We start from the raw sequence: 14,547 nt of genomic DNA, 5'->3' as shown, positions 1-14,547 counted from the left end.
GCTCATTAGCTCATGGGGGCTCAGCGTCCTTCAGCTTTTCTCAGAAACTGTCTTGTTGCTCAACAGACCCACCGGCTGAGCAGGGCCGAGCGTCAGCGTTTCAGCGAGGAGGTGGAGATGCTCAAAGCGCTTCAGCACCCCAACATCGTCCGTTTCTTCGATTCCTGGAAGTCCGCGCTGAAGGGCCACAAATGCACCATCCTGGTGACGGAGCTCATGACGTCTGGAACGCTGAAGATGTAGGTCCAGAACCGCTGGTGTCTGGTTCTATTCCCACAGGTTGTGTTTACGTCAGTCCCTGGACTGAGGGTGACCGTGGCTCGGTTGAGTCACATCAGCCGACAACGTGAAGGAAGCACGGCTTCGCTCAAACGCCACGCCCAACCCCCCGCCACCTGAAGCTCTACAAGCTCTGCTGTCTGCTCCAGGTACCTGCGCAGGTTCCGTCAGATGAAGCTGAAGCTGCTGCAGCGCTGGAGCTTCCAGGTCCTGCGGGGGCTTCACTTCCTGCACTCACGTTCCCCCCCCATCATACACCGTGACCTCAAATGTGACAACATCTTCATCACGGGTCCCTCCGCCTCCGTCAAAATCGGAGACCTGGGCCTGGCAACGCTGAAGAAGGCCTCGTTTGCTAAGAGCGTGATCGGTGAGAGCCGAGGAGGCGTCCGAGTAACCCAAAGACAGACGGGGGAGGGGTCCTCATGAGGGTGTGTCTGTGGAGTTTAGGAACGCCGGAGTTCATGGCTCCAGAGATGTACGAGGAGAAGTACGACGAGGCTGTGGACGTGTACGCCTTCGGCATGTGCATGCTGGAGATGGCTACGTCCGAGTATCCGTACCACGAGTGTCACAGCGCTGCCCAGATCTACCGCAAGGTCACCAATGTAAGGCCACGCCCACTAGAGGTCCCACAGCTGCCCCCCCGGTGTCTCATCGCGGCTTGTCTGACTCTCAGGGAATCAAACCGGACAGTTTCTTCAAAGTGGAAGTTCCAGAACTGAAAGAAATCATTGAAGGCTGCATTCGGACCAGGAGCAGTGAAAGGTACCACGAGTACTGGCCCCTGCACCTCCGCCGCTGCCCCTAACCTTTCTTCTGCTTTCTGCTTTCCTCATGCATTTCCTGCTTCTGCTTTTGCCCTTTCCTCCTACACTTCCAGCTTCTGCTTTTGCTCTTTCCTCCTGCACTTCCTGCTTTTGTTTTTGCCCTTTCCTCCTGCACTTCCTGCTTTTGATTTTGCCTTTTCCTCCTGCACTTTCTGCATTTGCTTTTGCCCTTTCTTCCTGCACTTCCTGCTTCTGCTTTTGCCCTTTCCTCCTGCACTTCCTGCTTCTGCTTTCACCCTTTCCTCCTGCACTTCCTGCTTTTTCTTTCGCCCTTTCCTCCTGCACTTCCTGCTTTTGTTTTTGCCCTTTCCTCCTGCACTTCCTGCTTTTGTTTTTGCCCTTTCCTCCTGCACTTCCTGCTTTTGCTTTTGCCCTTTCCTCCTGCACTTCCTGCTTCTGCTTTCGCCCTTTCCTCCTGCACTTCCTGCTTCTACTTTAACCCTTTCCTCCAGCAATTCCTGCTTTTGCCCTTTCCTCCTGCACTTCCTGCTTTTGCTTTCGCCCTTTTCTCCTGCACTTCCTGCTTTTGCCGTTTCCTCCTGCACTTCCTGCTTTTGCTTTTGCCCTTTCCTCCTGCACTTCCTCCTGTTGCTTTAGCCCTTTCCCTCTGCACTTCCTCCTGTTGCTTTTTCCCTTTCCTCCTGCACTTCCCGCTTTTGTTTTTGCCCTTTCCTCCTGCACTTCCTGCTTTTGTTTTTGCCCTTTCCTCCTGCACTTCCTGCTTTTGTTTTTGCCGTTTCCTCCTGCACTTTCTGCATTTGCTTTTGCCCTTTCTTCCTGCACTTCCTGCTTCTGCCCTTTCCTCTTGCACTTCCTGCTTCTGCTTTCACCCTTTCATCCTGCACTTCCTGCTTTTTCTTTCACCCTTTCGTCCTGCACTTCCTGCTTCTGCTTTCTCCCTTTCCTCCTGCACTTCCTGCTTCTACTTTAACCCTTTCCTCCAGCAATTCCTGCTTTTGCCCTTTCCTCCTGCACTTCCTGCTTTTGCTTTCGCCCTTTTCTCCTGCACTTCCTGCTTTTGCCGTTTCCTCCTGCACTTCCTGCTTTTGTTTTCGCCCTTTTCTCCTGCACTTCCTGCTTTTGCCGTTTCCTCCTGCACTTCCTGCTTTTGCTTTCGCCCTTTTCTCCTGCACTTCCTGCTTTCACCCTTTCCTCCTGCACTTCCTGCTTTTTCTTTCGCCCTTTCCTCCTGCACTTCCTGCTTCTGCTTTCGCCCTTTCCTCCTGCACTTCCTGCTTCTACTTTAACCCTTTCCTCCAGCAATTCCTGCTTTTGCCCTTTCCTCCTGCACTTCCTGCTTTTGCTTTCGCCCTTTCGTCCTGCACTTCCTGCTTTTGCCGTTTCCTCCTGCACTTCCTGCTTTTGCTTTTGCCCTTTCCTCCTGCACTTCCTCCTGTTGCTTTAGCCCTTTCCCTCTGCACTTCCTCCTGTTGCTTTTTCCCTTTCCTCCTGCACTTCCTGCTTTTGTTTTTGCCGTTTCCTCCTGCACTTTCTGCATTTGCTTTTGCCCTTTCTTCCTGCACTTCCTGCTTCTGCCCTTTCCTCTTGCACTTCCTGCTTCTGCTTTCACCCTTTCATCCTGCACTTCCTGCTTTTTCTTTCACCCTTTCGTCCTGCACTTCCTCTTGTTGCTTTTGCCCTTTCCTCCTGCACTTCCTGCTTTTGTTTTCGCTCTTTCCTCCTGCACTTCCTGCTTTTGCTTTCACTCTTTCCTCCTGCATTTCCTGCTTTTGCTTTCACCCTTTCCTCCTGCACTTCTTACTTCTGCTTTCACCCTTTCCTCCAGCTATTCCTGCTTTTGCCCTTTTCTTTTGCACTTCCTGCTTTTGCTTTCGCCCTTTCCTCCTGCACTTCCTGCTTTAGTTTTTGCCCTTTCCTCCTGCACTTCCTGCTTTTGCTTTCACCCTTTACTCCTGCATTTCCTGCTTTTGCTTTCTCCCTTTCCTCCTGCACTTCCTGCTTTTGCTTTCGCCCTTTCCTCCTGCACTTCCTGCTTTTGCTTTCGCCCTTTCCTCTTGCACTTCCTGCTTTGCCCTTTCCTCCTGCACTTCCTGCTTTTGCCCTTTCCTCCTGCATTTCCTGCTTTTGCTTTCGCCCTTTCCTCCAGCAATTCCTGCTTTTGCCCTTTCCTCCTGCACTTCCTCCTGTTGCTTTTGCCCTTTCCTCCTGCACTTCCTGCTTTTGCTTTTGCCCTTTCCTCCTGCACTTCCTGCTTTTGCTTTCGCCCTTTCCCCCTGCACTTCCTGCTGTTGCTTTTGCCCTTTCCTCCTGCACTTCCTGCTTTTGCTTTCGCCCTTTCCTCCTGCACTTCCAGCTTTTGCCCTTTCCTCCTGCACTTTTTGCTTTTGCCCTTTCCTCCTGCATTTCCTGCTTTTGCTTTCGCCCTTTCCTCCTGCACTTCCTGCTTCTGCTTTAACCCTTTCCTCCAGCAATTCCTGCTTTTGCCCTTTCCTCCTGCACTTCCTGTATGTGTGTGATTGTACTTGTGTGTGTGGGTTTGTGCATGTGTGTGTGTATGTGTGTGATTTTACGTGAGTGGTGGGTTTGTGCATGTGTGTTTGCTTGTGTTTTCGCATGTTTGTGCATGTGTGCATGTTTCTGTATGTGTGTGTTTCATCCTGCACTTCCTGCATTTGCTTTTGCCCTTTCCTCCTGCACTTCCTGCTTTTGTTTTTGCCCTTTCCTCCTGCACTTCCTGCTGTTGTTTTTGCCCTTTCCTCCTGCACTTCCTGCTTTTGTTTTTGCCGTTTCCTCCTGCACTTTCTGCATTTGCTTTCGCCCTTTCCTCCTGCACTTCCTGCTTTTGCTTTCACCCTTTCCTCCTGCACTTCCTGCTTTTGTTTTCTCTCTTTCCTCCTGCACTTCCTGCATTTGCTTTTGCCCTTTCCTCCTGCACTTCCTCCTGTTACTTTTGCCCTTTCCTCCTGCACTTCCTGCTTTTGCTTTCGCTCTCTCCTCCTGCACTTCCTGCTTTTGCTTTCGCTCTCTCCTCCTGCACTTCCTGCTTTTGCTTTCGCTCTTTCCTCCTGCATTTCCTGCTTTTGCTTTCGCCCTTTCCTCCTGCACTTCCTGCTTTTGCTTTCGCCCTTTCCTCCTGCACTTCCTGCTTTTGCCCTTTCCTCCTGCACTTCCTGCTTTTGCTTTCGCTCTTTCCTCCAGCATTTCCTGCTTTTGCTTTCGCCCTTTCCTCCTGCACCTCCTGCTTTTGCTTTTGCCCTTTCCTCCTGCACTTCCTGCTTTTGCCCTTTCCTCCTGCACTTCCTGCTTTTGCCCTTTCATCCTGCACTTCCTGCTTCTGCTTTCACCCTTTCCTCCAGCAATTCCTGCTTTTGCCCTTTCCTCCTGCACGTACTGCTTCTGCTTTCGCCCTTTCCTCCTGCACTTCCCGCTTTTGCTTTTGCCCTTTCCTCCTGCACTTCCTGCTTTTGCTTTTGCCCTTTCCTCCTGCACTTCCTCCTGTTGCTTTTGCCCTTTCCTCCTGCACTTCCTGCTTTTGCTTTTGCCCTTTCCTCCTGCACTTCCTCCTGTTGCTTTTGCCCTTTCCTCCTGCACTTCCTGCTTTTGCTTTCGCTCTTTCCTCCTGCACTTCCTGCTTTTGCTTTCGCTCTTTCCTCCTGCATTTCCTGCTTTTGCTTTCGCCCTTTCCTCCTGCACTTCCTGCTTTTGCTTTCGCCCTTTCCTCCTGCACTTCCTGCTTTTGCCCTTTCCTCCTGCACTTCCTGCTTTTGCCCTTTCCTCCTGCACTTCCTGCTTTTGCTTTCGCTCTTTCCTCCAGCATTTCCTGCTTTTGCTTTCGCCCTTTCCTCCTGCACCTCCTGCTTTTGCTTTTGCCCTTTCCTCCTGCACTTCCTGCTTTTGCCCTTTCCTCCTGCACTTCCTGCTTTTGCCCTTTCTTCCTGCACTTCCTGCTTTTGCCCTTTCATCCTGCACTTCCTGCTTCTGCTTTCACCCTTTCCTCCAGCAATTCCTGCTTTTGCCCTTTCCTCCTGCACGTACTGCTTCTGCTTTCGCCCTTTCCTCCTGCACTTCCTGTTTTTGGTTTTTGCCCTTTCCTCCTGCACTTCCTGCTTTTGCTTTTGCCCTTTCCTCCTGCACTTCCTGCTTTTGCTTTTGCCCTTTCCTCCTGCACTTCCTCCTGTTGCTTTTGCCCTTTCCCTCTGCACTTCCTCCTGTTGCTTTTTCCCTTTCCTCCTGCACTTCCTGCTTTTGCTTTCGCCCTTTTCTCCTGCACTTCCTGCTTTTGCTTTTGCCCTTTCCTCCTGCACTTCTTGCTTTTGCCCTTTCCTCCTGCACTTCTTCTTGTTGCTTTTGCCCTTTCCTCCTGCACTTCCTCTTGTTGTTTTTGCCCTTTCCTCCTGCACTTCCTCCTGTTGCTTTTGCCCTTTCCTCCTGCACTTCCTGCTTTTGCTTTCACTCTTTCCTCCTTCACTATCAGCTTTTGCTTTCGCCCTTTCCTCCTGCACTTCCTGCTTTTGCTTTCGCCCTTTCCTCCTGCACTTCCTGCTGTTGCTTTTGCCCTTTCCTCCTGCACTTCCTACTTCTGCTTTCACCCTTTCCTCCAGCAATTCCTGCTTTTGCCCTTTCCTTTTGCACTTCCTACTTCTCCTTTCACCCTTTCCTCCAGCAATTCCTGCTTTTGCCCTTTCCTTTTGCACTTCCTGCTTTTGCTTTCGCCCTTTCCTCCTGCACTTCCTGCTTTTGTTTTTGCCCTTTCCTCCTGCACTTCCTGCTTTTGCTTTTGCCCTTTCCTCCTGCACTTCCTGCTTTTGCCCTTTCCTCCTGCACTTACTCCTGTGGCTTTTGCCCTTTCCTCCTGCACTTCCTGCTTTTGCTTTCGCTCTTTCCTCCAGCACTTCCTGCTTTTGCTTTCGCTTTTTCCTCCTGCATTTCCTGCTTTTGCTTTCGCCCTTTCCTCCTGCACTTTCTGCTTTTGCTTTCGCCCTTTCCTCCTGCACTTCCTGCTTTTGCCCTTTCCTCCTGCACTTCCTGCTTTTGCTTTTGCCCTTTCCTCCTGCACTTCCTGCTTTTGCCCTTTCCTCCTGCACTTCCTGCTTTTGCCCTTTCCTCCTGCACTTCCTCCTTTTGTTTCCGCCCTTTCGTCCTGCACTTCCTCCTTTTGCTTTTGCCCTTTCCTCCTGCACATACTGCTTCTGCTTTCGCCCTTTCCTCCTGCACTTCCTGCTTTTGGTTTTTGCCCTTTCCTCCTGCACTTCCTGCTTTTGCTTTTGCCCTTTCCTCCTGCACTTCCTGCTTTTGCTTTTGCCCTTTCCTCCTGCACTTCCTCCTGTTGCTTTTGCCCTTTCCCTCTGCACTTCCTCCTGTTGCTTTTTCCCTTTCCTCCTGCACTTCCTGCTTTTGCTTTCGCCCTTTTCTCCTGCACTTCCTGCTTTTGCTTTTGCCCTTTCCTCCTGCACTTCTTGCTTTTGCCCTTTCCTCCTGCACTTCTTCTTGTTGCTTTTGCCCTTTCCTCCTGCACTTCTTCTTGTTGCTTTTGCCCTTTCCTCCTGCACTTCCTCTTGTTGTTTTTGCCCTTTCCTCCTGCACTTCCTCCTGTTGCTTTTGCCCTTTCCTCCTGCACTTCCTGCTTTTGCTTTCACTTTTTCCTCCTTCACTATCAGCTTTTGCTTTCGCCCTTTCCTCCTGCACTTCCTGCTTTTGCTTTCGCCCTTTCCTCCTGCACTTCCTGCTGTTGCTTTTGCCCTTTCATCCTGCACTTCCTACTTCTGCTTTCACCCTTTCCTCCAGCAATTCCTGCTTTTGCCCTTTCCTTTTGCACTTCCTACTTCTCCTTTCACCCTTTCCTCCAGCAATTCCTGCTTTTGCCCTTTCCTTTTGCACTTCCTGCTTTTGCTTTCGCCCTTTCCTCCTGCACTTCCTGCTTTTGTTTTTGCCCTTTCCTCCTGCACTTCCTGCTTTTGCTTTTTTTCCTTTCCTCCTGCACTTCCTGCTTTTGCCCTTTCCTCCTGCACTTCCTCCTGTGGCTTTTGCCCTTTCCTCCTGCACTTCCTGCTTTTGCTTTCGCTCTTTCCTCCAGCACTTCCTGCTTTTGCTTTCGCTCTTTCCTCCTGCATTTCCTGCTTTTGCTTTCGCCCTTTCCTCCTGCACTTTCTGCTTTTGCTTTCGCCCTTTCCTCCTGCACTTCCTGCTTTTGCCCTTTCCTCCTGCACTTCCTGCTTTTGCTTTTGCCCTTTCCTCCTGCACTTCCTGCTTTTGCCCTTTCCTCCTGCACTTCCTGCTTTTGCCCTTTCCTCCTGCACTTCCTGCTTTTGCTTTTGCCCTTTCCTCCTGCACTTCCTGCTTTTGCCCTTTCCTCCTGCACTTCCTGCTTTTGCCCTTTCCTCCTGCACTTCCTCCTTTTGTTTCCGCCCTTTCGTCCTGCACTTCCTCCTTTTGCTTCCGCCCTTTCCTCCTGCACTTCCCCCTATGGCCCTTGCCCTTCCTCCTGCTCCTCTCAGACTAGCTCCTCTTGCATCCCCTGACCGCCGTGAATCTTTGTCCGCCCTGCAGGTTTACAGTCCAGGACCTCTTGGAGCACAGCTTCTTTCAGGAGAACACCGGCGTCCATGTGGAGCTGGCAGAGGAAGACGACGGCTCCAAGGCGGCGCTGAAGCTGTGGCTCCGGATGGACGACAAGGAGAAGCTCCGGGGGAAGTATAAAGACAACGACGCCATCGAGTTCCTGTACGAACTCTACAAGGATGTGCCAGAGGAGGTCGCCCAGGAGATGGTGCCTGCATATCACCTTGACAACGCCAAGATGACATCACCTGATCTGACCTGCCCCTTCTCATCTCCCAGGTCATTTTGGGATTTGTGTTCAAAGCAGACTACAAGGTGATTGCCAAAGCCATTCGGCATCGAGTGACAGCCATAAAGTATCAGCGGGAAAAACGGCGCCTCCTGCTGGAGGAAGGAGTGAACAGTCAGAAGCAAACTGACATCGAGGAAGAGCTTCATCTTCATCAACGAGCTGAGCTGTCCAATCAGACGCTCCCAGTTTCAACAGGAGCCAGAGGAGCGGCCAGTCAGGTGAGGCTGCTAAGAAAAAAGGATTTCAGTCGAGAAAGTTCACCTTCCTCCCCTCACCTCCACTGTTTTATTTGCTTCAGGGGGACTCTGCTGCATCCACACAAGCTCCGCCCCTGACTGCAACAGCACAAGCTCCGCCCCTGACTGCATCAGCACAAGCTCCGCCTCTGACTGCAACAGCACAAGCTCCGCCCCTGACTGCATCAGCACAAGCTCCGCCCCTGACTGCAACAGCACAAGCTCCGCCCCTGACTGCATCAGCACAAGCTCCGCCCCTGACTGCATCAGCACAAGCTCCGCCCCTGACTGCATCAGCACAAGCTCCGCCCCTGACTGCATCCACACACGCTCCTTCTCTAACTGCATCGGCACAAGCTCCGCCCCTGACTGCATCAGCACAAGCTCCGCCCCTGACTGCATCCACACACGCTCCGCCCCTGACTGCATCAGCACAAGCTCCGCCCCTGATTGCATCCACACACTCTCCTTCCCTAACTGCATCGGCACAAGCTCCACCCCTGACTGCATCCACACACGCTCCTTCCCTAACTGCATCGGCACAAGCTCCGCCCCTGACTGCATCGGCACAAACTCCGCCCCTGACTGCATCGGCACAAGCTCCGCCCCTGACTGCATCAGCACAAGCTCCGCCCCTGACTGCATCCACACACGCTCCGCCCCTGACTTTATCAGCACAAGCTCCGCCCCTGACTGCATCAGCACAAGCTCCGCCCCTGACTGCATCCACACAAGCTCCGCCCAGCAGCCGGGGGGATTCCGGGATCAACACTGTCTCCAGCAGAGCTGATGGCGACACCGAGGAGGACGGTGCGATCCGACTAGTCTCCCACCCCCCCACTGCCTGTGCGCACCCCCCCCCACCCTCCTCATCATAACCTGCATTTTTAAAGTTTTTGCATCATTCTTTATACATTTAAGTATAGTTGATACATATGTATTTCATTAATTTTCCTTTTTTCAATTTTTATACCTGCAGCAGACCATGTGATTGAAACCACGCCTCTTCTTGTTCCTAACCCCACTCCTCCATCAGTACCTCCACAGACGGAGGTTCCTTCTGTTTTGACCCGCACAGCTTCCAAAGCTCCGCCCTTTCCCATACTACGCTTTCCTAAAGTGAGTAAGGGGGGGTCCCTGTGTGAATATGGTCCAGCCCTGAGGTTACCTGAGGTTAAGCTGGTCAAAGCTGGCAAAGGCCAGCCTTCTGTTTGTCTCTTGGAAGCATGTTGAAGCTTTCGGAGGAGGTCGTGCTCTGTTACGCCCCCCAAAGGTAATCAGCAGGTTCTTCAGTAAGTCTGTCTTTTCTGCAGAGCATTGCTGTGTCCCAGGCTGCAGTAAAGCCCCCCCCTGAGCCCTCCTATGATTTCTCTTCACCTGTCGACAGGTAACACTCATGCAAAGAACGCCAGAAGACACTCAGATGTTTGATCACATGAGCTGGAATGAAAACTCCCCTTTGACCATTTATTGTGTTCTCTGCATTTGACCCCCCACCCCCATGAGGGTGCAGTGAGCAGCAGTTAATCCACACCACTGGCTGTATGTGAAAACTAGACCAAGTGGCCCCGCCCCACTGGCGTTCAAAACAGGAAGTACCTGCTGCTCCAAGAAGCCAAAATCCCAAACGCTTCACTGAGCTGCTTTCAGTAGAAGGGGTGTGGACTTCAAACAAAGGTTGCCATAGAAACATTACCCTTGGTTAACTACCGTCTACAAACTGCATGTAAAAAGAAAAACAACTTTATAAAAAAATCTTAAAACAAAGGACAAGAAAAACTGAACAAAATATAAATCATAGAGGAATAAACTGAAATCACAGTGAAAAAGTGTCATTTAATAATCTAATGAATGAAAATAAAAACAACGTGAAGAGAATTTGGGAAATATAATAATAATAACAATAATACATTTGATTTGTATAGCGCTTTAAAAGGCACACAAAGACGCTTTACAACACGTCAGTAAAATAAAGTCAATAAAAATGAATTGATATTAAAAAACATCATTAAAAATGGGTAAAAAAGCGAACATACCCAGATGACTTTACAGAAAGCTCAAAGCTAGAACATCACTAAACGGCCTCAAGAACTATTCTGTAAACGGGGTCCAGAGATGGCAGCAGAAATTCCAGAATGTAAAACCAGCAAAGACAATAATCCACCATGGAAAGGATCCCAAACTCAATCCTTCTCTGATGGGAAAAACATGTGCTGATATCAATGTGAATACATTCCAGAGTAAAAACTCTAAATATGGTGAGGATATAGATATGACAGTGATGAAAAAGGTCATTAATAGTCTCTCTAAGCCTCTAACTTATCATTACTAACTGGGAGATTCCCAAACCAAATGAAAATAGTAAAAGTGATTCCTATCTGTAAGAGTGGAGACAAACACCAATTTACAAACTATAGACCTGTTTCTCTCCTCCCACAATTCTCAACAATATTCAATGATAATTTAGCTACATTTATTGATAAACATAACATTATAAATGAAAACCAATCTGGTTTTAGAGAAAATAGATCCACCTCATTGGCTATCATTGATGCTGTGGAGGAAATCACAAACGCTCTGGACAAAAAGAAATATGCAGCTGGAATTTTCCTTCAGCTGATCGACGGACTTCCTGTCGCAGTGTCCGCCACACATTCAGCGCCGCCTTAATGAGCAGTGAAGCATTTTCTGGTTCTGGTGGAGTTCCTGCAGAAGATCCCAAGGATGGATGAAGACGTTCTGGTCCCAGCAGATGAGCTGTTGGAGCCGCTGGAGGAGAAGCAGCTACGGGTTCTGAACGCTGGCAGACTGGACTCCAGAACCAAGTGGACAACCGAGAGCATACTGCTAAATCAGTGGCCTGGTTTTCAGTAAACTGAAGACCGACCTGCGGTCATGTGTGCCGGCAGGGACCTCTGATACCGGAGAGAAGCTCGGTGGAGGTGTTTTCCCCACTGAAGGGACTCCTCTGGATGGAAACCACACGGAGACCTGCCGCCCCACCGGCAGCCAGCCTGCTATGCAGAGTCTCTTCTGCACCATCGTCAGTCAGTTACAGTAACGCTAAACTTTTTTGTTTCTGCAGCTGCTCTTCTGACTTCACCTCGGGCTTGAGTGATGGCAATGACGGCCAATCAGAGAGGAGCAGGATGGAGGCAACGATGAGGGAAGCAACCAAACAGTTTAGAAGGAGAGCCAGAGCTCGTCTCCGAATCATAGGGGTGAGTCACAGACCTGAGCGGAGGGCCGTAGGTTGACCGGTTCTGCATGGATGTACCTCATGGTCCCCTCTTTCAGAAAAGCACGTCAGATGGCGGCCAAACACTCAATTGTTCCAAGAACATTTCAACGCTTATTTGCCCCAGTCTGTATATGCACAAAATGCAGGCTTTGAACTTGAGGGGTGCCTACAGGATACTGTTATATGTACATTATTCATATATTAGATATGTGCTAAAATCTTGCATTTTAAGGTGCTTTTCCGAAAGAAGGGGAGCCTAAAGTACATCCATGCCAAATTTGGTGCTTGTACCAACCAATGCAGGATTATTTCAGGATTATTATTATTTTCTCCACCATGGAGATCTCTAAAAAGCAGCTTCCTGTTCCTGTTCTTGAGACTTTTGGTGAGCCCTAAGGAAGCCGATGAAGCCCTGCTAAACTACTGGTTGAGGTTCAAGCTAAAGAGTAATACAGAGGGCTTAAGTTTAAGGTCACCAAACAGCTGGTGTCGGTTCCAATTGGGGTCAAAGGTCAGGAAAAAGTCTCATTGTGTCTTCAGGTGTCTGACAAGGTGGACCGAGTGGTGGAGTGTCAGCTGCAGACTCACAACAACAAGATGGTCACGTTTAAGTTTGACCTGGATGGAGACAATCCCGAGGACATCGCATCTGTGATGGTGAGGGCCAGCAGCCAATCAGAGCGCACAACTGCTGAGGTTGGAGACTCATGTCTGGTTTCCTGAATGCTCCGGTCAGATTCACAGAGATTTTATCTTACCGTCTGAGCGAGAAGGATTTATCCTCCGCATGTATGACATCATCCAGAGGGCGGAGTCTATGATACACCAGCATCATCCTGCAGTCTTGTACCAGCCTTCTCAGCTGATGACCTCTGCTCCCCAGGTAACCCCAAACCACCCGTCTTTTTTCTGGGGGGAGACCCTCGTTCTACAGAGGACCAAATTCAAATTCAAATGGATTTTATTTCTATCGCACCTTTCATGTCAAGAAAACAGCTCAAGGTGCAAAAAGTCAATAAATAAGCCCCTCATAATAAAATACACAAACCCAAGTTAAAGAGAAATGACTTAAGAAGAAAACACCTTAAGAAGAGAGAACCAAGAAGGCGCCGTCTGCTCTGTCCTGCTGTTGACGGGGGGTCGGCATAGACACAAACCCCCCAGCAAAGGGGGACAGACCCTCATAAACCCTCGTAATGTAAAAGTGATCAATAGAAAAGTTAAAATATAAAAACAACTAAAATATAAAAAACTTAAAATAAGTTGATGCATAAAAAGTCTAAAACACCGGAAATATAAAAAGAATGAGTTAAGATGTTAAGAAAAAAAAATAAAGAAATATAAATAAATAATAAAGAAAATAAAAAAACACACATTAAACAAATAATAAATAATAATTGATACTGTATTTATCCCTCAATGGGGAAATTCTTCTCCGCATTTTAACCCATCCCCTGGCGGAGCGGTGAGCTGCAGCCTAACTGCGCTCGGGAGGCGGTACCGTTAAGGGTCTTGCCTAAGGGCCCTCACTGGGTGATGTTCATTGATCGCCATTGATATGATAATTGACCCACTACCATTGTTTATCCCCCTCCGGGAATCGAACCCTGGATTCCTGCCTCTCACCTTACCAAGCTAACCAGCCGCAAATAAAAATGTAGTAAAATATCATAAAATATAACAGTAAGAATTTTAGATCCCCCATAGCAGATCTAATTAAAAGCTGAATTAAATAGGTGTGTCTTTACTTTCTTTTTAAAAACCTCCACAGTAGATGAGGCCCTCACATCCTCAGGCTGTTCCACAGACGAGGTCCGTAGTTTCTAAACGAGGCCTCGCCGTGGTTTTTTGTCCTGACCCTAGGGACCTTCAGCAGGCCGAGCCTGAGGACCTAAGGGATCTGGGAGGTTCATACGTTAAAAGCAAGTTGGATATAAAAGGACTAAGACCATGGACAGTCTTAAAAACTATTAAAAGAATCTTAAAATCAACCCTGAAGCGGACGGGGAGCCAGTGCAGAGACTTAAGGATTGGTGTAATGTGCTCCCTCTTCCTGGTTCTCGTCAAAAGGCGTGCAGCAGAGTTCTGGACTAGCTGAACGCGATTGATAGTGGTTTTCTTTACACCAGAAAAGAGGGCATTACAATAATCTATTCTTGATGTAATAAAAGCATGGATTAAGATTTCAGCACTGGCTCCAGAGAGAAAGGGTCTCACTCGGGCGATATTCCTTGGATGGTCAAATGCAGATTTAGTTAGTTGATTCACATGTTGGTCAAAGCTAAGATCTGCATCTAAAATCACACCGAGGTTCCTTACTGTGTCACGTGTAGCCATAGAATTGGTTGACAGATAAGATTGGACCCTATCTCTCTCAGCCTCAGAACCTGATTGAGCTGCAAAAAGTTCTCTCTAATATCTAAAATACAATTTAAAAGGCTTTTCACGGGTCCAATTTCATCAGGAGACACAGCTACATACAGCTGAGTGTCATCAGCATAGCTGATGACAGAGTCCTCTTGTTTGGTCCAAACCAGACTTCAGGGGAGCTTTCACACCTGTAGAATCAACAGGACCATCAGAAGAACCAGCTCTGGAACGGACAAAACTAGAAACAATCGTGTCGAAGTCATGGCTTTTAAAAAACACTAGAGGTCACCTTCAGTCCAAAGATGAGCTGGTCTGTGATGAGAAGAGTTCAAACCTGGACTGTGTGGTTGCAGTTTGGGCTTCAAACCTTTAATAGAGCAGAATTTGGTGCTTTTTTTGTCTTCCATGGTCTCCAGTCAAACTGCCTCTGCTTTCAACCTTTTCAGCCAAAGTCAGCAGTGACTAACCTGTCCAGGACTTTGTCTTCCTCCTCCTTACCTGGTGAGCAAAAAGCTGTGTGTGCATGTGTGTTCGTGTGTACGCATGTGTAGGTGTGTGTACCTGGGTGTACATGTATGTACGTGTTTGTACATGTGTGTAAGCGTGTACATGAGTGTACACACATGTACATGTGATTACGCGTGTACATGTGTAAGCGTGTGTATGAGTGTGTACATGTGTATGCGATGTACGTGTGTGTACATGTATGTACATGTGTATACGCGTGTGTACGTGTGCGCATGTGGAGGTGTACACGTGTCTACATGTGTGAACCCGTGT

The 14,547-nt window shown here is 49.0% G+C and overlaps 1 protein-coding gene across 9 annotated transcripts in view; it reads left to right on the top strand.

The window, feature by feature from the left end:
• The window catches only part of wnk4b (WNK lysine deficient protein kinase 4b), a 35,225-nt gene that overhangs the window by 10,271 nt on the left and 10,407 nt on the right, over positions 1-14,547 (top strand). For 4 of the 9 annotated variants that reach the window (XM_078952013.1, XM_023957162.2, XM_078952015.1 and 1 more), the window contains 13 exons: positions 67-239; positions 429-649; positions 730-887; positions 959-1,047; positions 7,617-7,836; positions 7,908-8,138; positions 8,219-9,002; positions 9,136-9,275; positions 9,470-9,543; positions 11,242-11,377; positions 11,938-12,054; positions 12,134-12,280; positions 14,214-14,268. In XM_078952013.1, coding sequence (XP_078808139.1) covers positions 67-239; positions 429-649; positions 730-887; positions 959-1,047; positions 7,617-7,836; positions 7,908-8,138; positions 8,219-9,002; positions 9,136-9,275; positions 9,470-9,543; positions 11,242-11,377; positions 11,938-12,054; positions 12,134-12,280; positions 14,214-14,268 — 2,545 coding nt within the window. Of the gene's footprint in view, positions 1-66; positions 240-428; positions 650-724; positions 888-958; positions 1,048-7,616; positions 7,837-7,907; positions 8,139-8,218; positions 9,003-9,135; positions 9,276-9,469; positions 9,544-11,241; positions 11,378-11,937; positions 12,055-12,133; positions 12,281-14,213; positions 14,269-14,547 lie in introns of those variants that run through there. The other 5 variants (XM_078952014.1, XM_078952011.1, XM_078952012.1 and 2 more) reach the window with 4 other exon arrangements.

Source organism: Oryzias latipes, chromosome 8, assembly GCF_053564925.1.
Source record: "Oryzias latipes strain Hd-rR chromosome 8, Olatipes_Hd-rR_3.1".
Taxonomy (NCBI): Eukaryota; Metazoa; Chordata; class Actinopteri; order Beloniformes; family Adrianichthyidae; genus Oryzias; species Oryzias latipes.
The sequence above is the reverse complement of the archived record's forward strand: the minus strand, read 5'-3'. Positions and strand labels throughout refer to the sequence as shown.